This window comes from Hylaeus volcanicus, chromosome 4 (assembly GCF_026283585.1).
Source record: "Hylaeus volcanicus isolate JK05 chromosome 4, UHH_iyHylVolc1.0_haploid, whole genome shotgun sequence".
NCBI lineage: Eukaryota > Metazoa > Arthropoda > Insecta > Hymenoptera > Colletidae > Hylaeus > Hylaeus volcanicus.
In genome coordinates, this window is record NC_071979.1 from 12,721,244 (window position 1) to 12,732,947 (window position 11,704).

The window sequence follows — 11,704 nt, forward strand, 5'->3', positions numbered from 1 at the left end:
CTGGAAACCGTAGAAGCAACGACTTGGAGGAGTTCGCGACACCTTGTATAAGCGTCGCAGGTGAGCGGACTATAGAGCGAAACAGAGAACGTTGTTATACTATTATTTCTATGCTGTTTCCCTGAGCCCCGCTTCGCTTCGTCTCACCTGCTCGCTCGCCTGCTTCTCCCGCGCTACGCCTGCTCACCGTCCACGAACATATACTACAGAACAAAAATTTGCGTCTGCCACACAAAAGGAAACAATCGAGGCATCGAGTTCCCTCCTGTTTCTTCTGCTCGACAGGAGCGTTATCCGATAAACCGACTAATTCATTAGAGGAGATTCAAATTGTGTAGGTGTGCCACTCTGATATTTTAAGGGACTATGCGGCTCCAAAGAATCGATTTTTTTTGTTGGTATTTTCTTGCAGTATATAGTTGATATTTGATCACTTTAAAAGCACGATTCCAATGCATTTTTGATGTATTTGAATAATTAAAAGAGTTAAATGCCTTGAAACAAAATGGTGCGTCGGTAGAAATCGAAGCGCTTGCACTATAGAGGATCGACTCAGAGCCTCGAATCGACAATTATTTTTTCGAGTATATGTACGTATTTTATTTTATGCATAAAATTAATAGGTGTAGAAATTAATTACGTATATCATTTATTACTCATGATTTTGTCACGTTAAGTTTTTATACACAGAAGTTCGAACATTGAATGTTGTTGATACCTGAAAGTCACAAAGTGAATTTATTGTAATAAAATTGTTTAAACTGGAAACTTTTGTTTTCATCTGCACATATAGGTTTATTAATTAATATATTATATATGTAATATATGCATATTAATTGTTGATTTTCCGTTCCATACATTTTTTTATATTTGAAAAAAAAATTAGGCCCATAGAGGGTTAAAGTACCAACCTTCATAACAATAAATCACACGGAAAAGTAAAAATTGTGTGGCTTTTCTTTACAAATAAACGATAAGTTTACTTTAAAAGGACACAGAATTAATTTCTACGCCTAATATATACTATATCTATTTCATTTAGTCCTCTATGGACTCGTGTAACTTTCGGGTCATATGCTAATGTATCGACATTTTACCAAATATTAGGTGAACTGGAAAGTAATGTCGTTTTTGCAATGTTAAATACTTGTTTATCACTCATCAGCTCATTAATTTTTATCAATCTGGCATTGAAAATTGTTCACACCTAATGATAAAAGGCTGCTAATAAAGAGGGCGATTACATAATTGATTAAAAATAGAAAATTAAAAATTTGTTTGAATTTAATGTAAAAGATACGACATTACTTTCCAGTCTATCTAATAATTTTAGTTTTTTCACAAGATGATGTATACGTCTTAATTGTATAATGTCTCTGATAACCAATAACAATATTGATGATGGTTGGCAGTACCATGAACCAGATATAACATAGTAAATGCGTTGCAAGTCGTTTGCAGAAGAAAACAATTTGGTCCATAGAGGGTTAAGATCAAAATCCTAAAGGCACTTTTGGAAAACCCTTTATATCCCTTAAGAGGATCGCGTAATCTAACCGAATTGTTGAATAATTAAACTGTACGCTACTTGGACTTGGAGAGATCGCGAGAAATCCTATAGTTGCGGACTCCCGTTGACTCCTTTCCAAAACGAAATCGTCGCCGAAGTTAGTACAGTATTTATTGCACTTTTCGAGTGGACTTCGTGGAATGGTCCCCCACCCACAGAAAGTAAAGTACAACAACGACTGCGGCGTAGAAGAGTAAAAAATACATGGACACGAAGACCGTAGTCAATAGTTGGCATATTCTTCTCACGTCCATGGTTGCAGGATGTTCGTACCCCTAACTGGTAGGATGGATATCTTACGCTGTGAAACATGCGATTTACATTCGACTCGGCGCTACAGTCATGCTTGAATCATGCGAAATCACTGGACACACGAAAACAATCGTGGATTTGGGCCGAGTAGGTATACAATGATTTCTTTCCTTGTTATGAAACGTAACGAATAACATGTTCAGTTCAGATTTTACCATTTTACAGGTTCCACGATTTAAATATCCACGATTTAATGGACCGACAATTTCATTGTTGTCAAGTTAAAGATTTCACAGTTTAAATACTGTCGATGCAAAACGACCTTTAATGTAAAAATTTCACGAATTATACGTCGTTAATGTTCGGTTTTTACAATATAAATGTCAAAAACTCGACAGTTTAAATGCAGTCGATGTTAAGGTTCCACATTTTAAATGTTGTCAACTTGAAAGTTTCACATCTTAAATGTCGTTGATATAAAAGATATATAGTTCCAATATTCCCAATGTAAAATGGTCTCACAGTATATATATCGTCAACGTTTATGATTTCACAAACTGAATGCCGACGTAAATCTTGCACTGTTAAAATACTTTCAACGTTAAGATTCCACAATTTCGATGTTGTCAATGCAAAAGTACTACAGTCATTCTAAAGATTCCACTCATTCAAATCTTGTCAAAACGAATATGTTTTGACGATTAAATGTCGTGGATGTACTGGTACCAAAGTTTAAATGTCAAAGAAAAGTGCCTCAGTTTAAATGTGGTCAACACTGATTAAATGTTTTAAATACATGTGAAAATTCTGTAGTTTTAATGCCAGCTACGTTAGGTTTCTACGATGGAAACGTTATCGTATAATATTTCCGCAGTTGAAATGTTGTCACTTTGGCCTTATTTGGAAATTCAGTTCCCGTTGGCAAACGTGTATTGTTCCGGGTCACGTGTTTATACTCGTTATGTACCTTTCACGCGTTTACCGACACGAGATTTTTTATAACACTTCTCTTATCGACGATTTCGTGTTTGAACTCTGATACGGAAGTTACACTACGTTCACGAGACTGATAATATTATTCTGTCGTCCACGTATTTCATCAAGCATACTGACTGGTTTCCAACCAGCCGATACGCTAAAGGCTTCGATAATCGATGAGCTTATCGTCATCGAGAACCTTATGGCGTTGTTGTTCGATACTCTGGTAACTTTAAGTACTTTTAGTTACATGGAATACATTTACGACAAATTGTATTATAGTGTAGAAGTTTCTATACGAAAAAAAAAATATACATGTCGAATCGAATAACATCCTCCTGTGAAGTCGGTTAATAAGCCACGGAGATTCAAGAACTCACGATCTTTGGATCCACAGTCGACCGCTTTACCTACACGTCCAATACCGCATCATGCGATTCATGTTCTTGTTTGACTCTTTATTCTTGAGTATGGAGGGCGCGATACTACGATAGTAAAACCTAGGATCTACTTTAATGAGAGTCGTTGATAGGTGATATTGTTAACTCTAATTAATCTTTCTTTCAAGATTGGGACATTGTAAATTATTCCTAAAATGTTCAAAATTGTCTAATGGACCAATTTTTTCTATATTCTCACAAAGCAGTCGAGATTAACACGATGAACGCCACGTATATGGGTGACAGAGCTTTTCACTAAGAAAAATCCCCTTAGGGATTGAATTCAAAATATCCTTTCTTATTCTTTCTATACATCGTAAAGGAAACTTCTGTGCAAAATTTCAGGTTTCTAGGTTCAAAGGTTTAGCCTGAGCATTGATGTGTCAGTCAGGATTTCATTCTTATATATATACAGGGTGTCTACGTATAAGTCCGGACATACGCAGGGTGTTAATTCTACACATATTTCCAACAAGAAATTACTCTTAGACATTTTCTTTGTGTCCCTTTATTCTCGAGTATTTTCACTTTTAATTTTTTTTCTGTGATTTCAACTTGACATTGTTTAAACGGCCATAACTCCACTAAATTACAGTGCAAACTTAAAAATTGGTACACCATTCGAAAGAGCGTTACATTTTCCATCTCTCTGATGCAAAATCAAAATTTATTACGTAGGTTTAATAAGTGAAAAATTAGGTCAAACTTTAGATTGTGACAATTTTTAAAAATTTGGCTTTTTCTCTATCCGTTTTTCGGTTTTAAATACATAGTTGTTTGGCGGCCACTCCTCGGGAAAAACTTCCTCGAAGTCTCAGCTTTTGAATGATATTTTCAAAAAAAATTCTACGGTGGTATTTTAGGGAGAAAATGACGTTTGAATGCAGAAAAGCGGACGTTTTTAGGTGAAAATCGACATTTTTCAACAAAAATCGACTTGTCACTTTAAAATTAGCTTGACATCGGGTTTGATGTATTTTTTGGTGACACTCCCGAGTCTCCCCAATTAGGAAAACAACTGGTTTTTTTACATTATAATTTAGTGGAGTTATGGCCGTTTAAAGAGTGTCAAGTCTAAAACACAGAACAAAAATTAAAAGTGAAAATACTCGAGAATAAGGCGACACAAAGACAATATCTAAGAGTAATTTTTTGTTGGAAATTTGTTGTAGAATTGACACCCTGCGTATGTCCGGACTTATACGTAGATATCTTGTACATTCGTTTCATGTGTGGTGAGTAAAGTTTCACGAGTGGAATTATCCTCAAAACTGACCTTCTTTTTGCGTATACTACACCATGAGAAGGTAAAATATTTTGTAAAGTTCAAATAATGTGTTATTTTTATAACAACAATAACAGTTTATATTGTGCTTAAATTCCTATGGATTTTATTTAAATGCTTGTGTGAAACATCATTGAACATGAACCTATTATTTAAGAGCTCCAAGTGTCCAGCCTTAACTACTTAAAAATTTATTAATCATCTCAGCGGGATTTCATCGCGATGAATATTAATTTCCCATAGTAGCAACTAATCTACCATAGTCACGAGAACGATGAAATAATTTGTTGCAACGAAAGAATGCACATGAATATCCGTCGCTGCATCGGAAAAGTAGAGTCCAATCTATAATAATTGATCTGAAGAGGCGCATTTAGCGCTTCTACTTTCGTTAAAATTACTATCTCGCTATCTGGATGTTACAAACATGTGTATCTTTAACACGATCGCTATTCATTAACCGTGTTTATAACATCGTAAAATTTAGTCATGGTTTTGCGAATAATCTGTTGCATTTTGATTTACATATTAACGCCCGCGCGGGTGCCCAGGGGGCACAGAGTTGAAACAAACGGATTAAAGTTTCATTTACATTCACGCGAGCACGCGATTAACCGTCTTGCACGCGAGTATATAAAACATCAATGCAAGGAGGCGGCCGCGAAAGCGAAATGTTACTCACTCATACGATAATTAGTCTGTCTGCGACTATTAGTTATGGCTGCGCCTTTTAAAAATCTAGAGTACAAATGTGCCCGTGCCTGGTGCCACGGGATCGGTACCAATCACATTTCTCGATTGACTTTTGCGTTACAATGAGATGTGCTTTGATACAGTGACTAATTTTAATAAATTGGAACAATATTAATTAGAAATTAATTATGGACAAAGTAATTAACCCTATGACTGAAACTCGAAGAGGTGTGAATTTAAAAAAAATATAAGCTTATAGGGAATGTTCGAACGAAACTTTTTTTTCTTTACAGTTTAGTGATAGGACGTTTAGTTTCAAAAATAAAAATTAACAACTTAAAAGACCTTTTTCCTGAAACCTTGAGGTCCGATTCTGTTGCAGTTGTCTTAAAAAACAACAACAACAGTCGAACAATCGAGTTTGAAAAAAATATCACTTTATAGAAAATGAGAAAACTAAACTTTTTTGTATTTACAGTTTATTCATATGACGTTTAGTTCCAGAGATAAAAATTGATAATTTAGAAGGCTTTTTAACCGACTTCGAAAAGGAGGAGGTTACTCAATTCGACATGTATATTTTTTTTCCCTTGAAGTTCAATTTTTGCAACGAACTTTTAACTTCTCAATTTTTATTTTCAAAGCTAACCATCCTATGAATAAACTGTAAATACAAAAAAAATTTCGTCTCAGCATTCACTATAATCTGATATAGTATAAAAATTGATACAACGAATACAAATATTTTTCTGAGACCATTTCTCGAGGACTTATACATACATATGTTAAGGGGTGAAGCTTACATAGGACGATCCTAGAAAGGTGCATGTTTGTGAATTTTTTTAGACAAATAGAAAATTTTCTGGTGGCAAGCGTCAAGGTATTCAAAAGAACGTTTCTTAGTGCATGTACCATAATCGTTGTATTTAAAAATATTTGTTCTATCTGACTTTTTTTCTATGTTTATATTTAACACTAGACCTATTGATGTTTCAGTTGTACCTATTTCTATCGTGATTGGACAAATTACTAGTCTTAAAGATACTTTTTTAATTGAATGCAAAAATATTTCACGTGGTACTAGATTGAATAATGCACGTAACAATTGTATATAATTTATGTATTGGATAGAAGAATTGTATACAAAAATTTGAAAACGGTAATTTCACCAGTCATGGTAGATTTAGTGTTAATTATTGTGTTTTTAAGTCAAATTTTGCCTCTGAATATTAATACAATTATTAAATGCTTGAAAGCATAACCGGATGCAAATGCAATTAATTTAAAATATTTGAATGATTCGAAGAATCTAGTATGAGTAAAGTAAAAACATAATTAATTCTGTTTTAACAAAGCATACTTTATATTCAATATTTTATGATATATTTTTGATTAATACTTGAAGTTTATTAAATAATGACAAATGTTTATAGTTGTTATCTTTAATCTTTAACCAAACGATCATTGTATTTACCAAGCTTTATCAAATTGTCCTTGCGAGTCACTTCCCAGTTCATGAAGATTAAAATATTGCAATAAGTAGATTTGGTGTTAATTATTGTGTTTTTCGGTCATTTGCCTCTGAGCATTAATTAAGTGAAGCGTTTGTAGTGAATTTCAGGATTAGGTTATCGATGCAAATGAAGCGAATATAAATTTAAGCTGACGTACCTTGGGCATCAAATTGCCTCCGTCTGCGTAGCATGCTTCTTCCTTGAGATGAAACGGGACCTGTTCTTCCATGATTTTCGTCGTGCGGCTCATCTTCCCCTGCACTTGTTGCACTATCACGTTGCACTACTTCGTCACTTCCGATCGTCGATGGTATGGGGCCACTTCCGTTTCCACCGAAGAACTTCACTTTTCTTGCTAGTTCCACGTACCCATGAAGACCCGTCTCGCTTAATCTAATCAACGAAAATTAATAAACGAGAAGCTCACACACGATACAATTGGCCAGTACATTGCACAAATCGATTAACTCCATAAAACGAAAAGTTGCGAAATGCGATCGAAATGGCCTCTAAAATAAATTATTTATTATTTAATGGCCAAAAAAGTTTAGTTGTTTAACAGTGTTAATCTTTATTATTCAGGAAATTTATAATACTATGAATCAAAAAAGTTATGACTATGCCAAGTGCTTCGACACTTACATTTAAGATTTTTCAAAAAGTGGAGTTAATCGATTTGTGCAGTGAACGGCTCAATTAAGTTATGGTAAATTCTATAGAGAGACCCGTATTGACCTTATTTTACTTTTGGAGTCTGTATAAAAGAAATCAGAAAAAAATTAAGTAATCGTCGATCGTTGTGAACTTAATATATAATAGTACTAGATTAAGATTACTTCATTCTTGTTTATGCTTATCTTCAAGCAAGTTTTTTCTGGAATTTATTATTCTCGGAGATATCAACGAGAGAATAATCAGTTATCTCTGCATAGTGTTATATACTTCGTATGAAATAATGTCATGTATTGTAGTAAATATGTATGCTTAATTTGCGCTGTGTTGTAGTTTCTTCCCTATCAAATTGTATTGAAAATTATTGAAAAAATTGACAAAAGTCACTACATATTCAAATTCATGCATTGTTTACTTCCGAAAATGGTATCGAAACATATAAATATTAGAGGTACCCATAAGAAATGTCAATTGTTTCGAATTTTTTAAATAGGTCCGTCTATTGACAATGACTCAATGTAATGAAATCTATATATTACTTAAATATAGATTAAAAATCTTATGAGAATATAAGAGTAATAAAGTCCGAATAAGTTCTATATTAGACATTCGATGCTTTTCGAGTTTGGAAAGTATAACAATGCTACTCTTACTACGAATCTGGGAAACTTGTTGAGCTTGGAGAGGATCTATCGTTGACTGAAATTGAAGCTGATCCCAAACAAACTATACCTATTAGCCATAAAGCGTAAAACTTGATTGCCCACGATAAAACGGCGTATAAAACAATTGAACAGAATACGAAGAAACCTTTTCAGTTAAAAATTAAATTCACCGTGTAACCATTTGCAGTGTACTTTTGTTCAGGTTAAGCTGTTGAATGAGAATACCGTTACAGGACAAAATTGTAAGAACTTATAATACTACGGAATACCTATAATAATACAGGACCCGTTTATTAGTCCTAGTCTGCTAAGTAAAGATTTTATTAGAGGCCGAAAGTGTAATTTACGATGCTTAATAAAATCTCGAGCTGTTTACCCGTCGAGGTGCCGCGCGAACGACCCAAACTCATTTCAATTAGTCAATTTCAAAGGCAATTGTAAGAAAACGACAACACCGTTACCCCTTTCCCACTCCGTGTTTTAATATTCATTCCTCCGAACAAAGAAACGCCAATCATTTAGGAAAAACCAATCACCATCGCTTGTACCCTGAATCAATGAACAGGAGAGCTTAACCCATTCACTGTCAGGCAAATATAAAGCGTTTTGCCTTGATCGCCAAGATTTAATATAGATGCGTAATCTAGGTTATTACTTTGATAATAGAAAGCGATATTAAATTTGTTGGTTTAAAAAGAAACTTTTCAATCTCCTTTTGCAATAATTCGTGACTCAAAAGGCTATAAACTTATCCCTTGAGTAATTGTAATCAATTTAAACTACGGGAGATCTCGTAGTTGGCAGTGAATGGGTTAATTCGACCCGATCACGAATAAAACTCAATGAAACTGATCATGACAGAGAACTCATTTACGAGGGAGTTTGGTAATTGATGCGCGTTGATGAATTTTTGGATCTTTACAGAAATAAAGTTCATGGGAATCTAATCACCAGACTGCGGATCTTTACGCAAAATAAAATCTTCGCGAACGTGCCTACAAAAATTGAACCTAAATTGGAATTTATTTTATTCTGCAAATATTATAACATGAACTTTTCTTTCAATCTTTTTTATATTCTTGCATATTATTTGCAGTTTTTAGTTTCGTGCACATTCAAATTTCCTATAAATCCATAAAGATCCGCAGTCTACTAATCACAGTGCCCTTTTCCATTATTGCCCGAAAACGGTTTAAGGAGTGGACACACCTCGCGATTTAAATTACACGCCATTCATATATTTTCATTATTTAAATTGCACACACCTCACACTCTCACTGCCACTGCTCTCGTATCTAGTGCTGCTGTTCGATTCCCTCCTAGTCCTTGTAATCGCGTCTCGTATCCTTTGGGATGCGGAACAAGAGTCACCAGTTTTCCGTGGAAGGGCTGGCGTTGGTTCGCTTTCGCTCTCTCTGGGACTGTATCTCGATGATCTTGTACTTAATGGACTCACTTCGGGTGACAAGTGCTGTAAAAAAGAAGCAGCAGCGTCTGGTATAATGTTTGAAAACGAGCAACACCGATTATTTATCAATACGAGAAACATAAGTAGACGATTTCTCGTGGCTACTCGAAGAGGAATCGATAACTTTCTTGCATTATAAAGATGTTAGGTTATTTTAGAAGTTTTGCGCAAGTATTTGACGAAAAAAAATTTTAGTTTAATGTTAAGGTGGTCGAGTATGGTTCTATTTAGTAGGTGAAACCATTAGTGCTACTATACAGAGTGAAGCATTTAAAACAGGTCGCCTGAATAATTCGTTCACTTTTAGCGATAGAACGTGGTGGTAATAAGTTTTTTATCGGTAGAAGCGTAGAAGTGATATGAAGGTCGACTCTGTTTTTTTTAAATGGAATGATATAGTTTCTAATACGCATTCTGATAAAGTGTATCAAGACGAATACAATGACCTCTATATGAAAGTCATTCAAGGTTACCCAGGCTGACTGAATTAAAAATAAATTGTTTCAAGGCACTCTTCAAATATTTCATTAATATTCTTATTTGCGTACTCACTGCTACAGCAAGTGTTCAAAATGATGACCTTGAACTTGGATGCATTTTCTATAACGTGTTAATGTAGAAAACATTGCACAATGAACTTCATGTAGATCAACTGCAATCCAAGCTTCTTCATGTCTTCTCTGGTTGTTGGCATTTTGCTGTATACTTGCTGTTTTAACTTTTCGCATAAATAAAAATTCATGGGTGTTAAATTAGAAGAACGTGCCGGCCATTTACTATAATATTTCTTAGTCGGTCAATCTGTAGATGTAGTTAGCCTGTATATAGTTGAATGATCTTCAACTATAGATCATTGTATTCGTCTTGAAACGCTCTACCAAAATGTGTATAAGAAACTGTATCATTTTATTAAAAAAAAAGAACAGTCAACCATCTCCTCTACACATCCACCGATAAAAAAGGTATCGGCACCACGTTACGTGCCCCTCGAAATCAAATAACTCTTGTTCGATACTTTTTTTTCTATCGCTAAAAGTAAGCAAATTATTCAGGTAGTTATTATTCATTTAAAAATGAGTGTAACAGATATATGAATCGATGTAGAAGATATATAAAATAAAGATTAATTTATGATAGAAAAGATTGTAGAAGAAGATGATCACTTAGAATCAGTGAATGATTAATGTGTTTCGAGTAATGTGAATATTAGTAGATACTTAAAGTTAGGTACATCAGTATAAAGCATATTTGCGTGCAAAATTATTAAAATAAATTGTACACGACGTATAAATTCGTAAAAATTAATTTTATCTATATGTAAGTACAATTTAAAAAATTTTTCTAGCTATCAAACTTGATTTGTCCTTCCATTTAGTTTCAATAAAAACGATTGCTATCAGTTCATATCTTAATACCAAGAAAACATTTAAGTTAATATTACTTGTAGTCCCCCGCTTACATTGTACGTAGGATTCTTACCGAGAAAAGTCTTCGTACAATCTGTTCCGTACGAACAGTATCGGTACTAGACAAGAGCTGATAATATACTGATCGTAAAACTTACACTGGAGCATCGTTTGTTCGGCATATCATCGGTGTCATCGGGATTGGAAAACTCTTCTTTCGAAACCTTTCGCCGCACCTGAAATGAACACACTCGTAAACATAATAAAACATGCAATCTCGTTTTTTCTCAAACAAATGTTTTGCATCCCTATAATAAATATTTATTGTTAAAGTGGTCTCTTCTGTGCTTAGAAATAAAATATAAATTTAGATTTGCAGTTTGCTAAACAACTCGTAATTTCAATAGATTTTACCGATAGAAATATGTTTTAGAGTTGGATCATTGAGTTGAAAGATTAGAGGCAAAACGATCTCTACCTGTATCTTCCTCTCATAAGTCCGCTAATTTTATTGCTTTTTAAAGAATTTTGAACTGTGCATTCTTAAAAGTACATACTTTCCAAAATGAAAAAGAAAAGAATTGATGTGTTTAATTCAACGATGCAGAAACCACACTTAACCCTTTGACTGCAAAGGACGTATTATACAGGGTGTCCCAAAAGTCGGGGAGGAGCCGGAAATGGGGGGTAGCTGAGACGATTCTGAACAACAATTTCCTTTGCAAAAATGTCGGATGGGGCTTCGTTAAGGAGATATTAAG

At 34.2% G+C, this 11,704-nt stretch overlaps 1 protein-coding gene across 3 annotated transcripts in view; it reads right to left on the minus strand.

Annotated features, from left to right (window-relative positions):
• LOC128875706 (uncharacterized) overlaps positions 1-11,704 on the minus strand; it is a 100,889-nt gene that overhangs the window by 58,995 nt on the left and 30,190 nt on the right. For all 3 annotated transcript variants that reach the window (XM_054121532.1, XM_054121533.1, XM_054121534.1), the window contains exons 6-8: positions 11,102-11,179; positions 9,335-9,540; positions 6,890-7,125 (exon numbers count right to left, since the gene is read on the minus strand). In XM_054121532.1, coding sequence (XP_053977507.1) covers positions 6,890-7,125; positions 9,335-9,540; positions 11,102-11,179 — 520 coding nt within the window. The remainder of the gene's footprint in view (positions 1-6,889; positions 7,126-9,334; positions 9,541-11,101; positions 11,180-11,704) is intronic.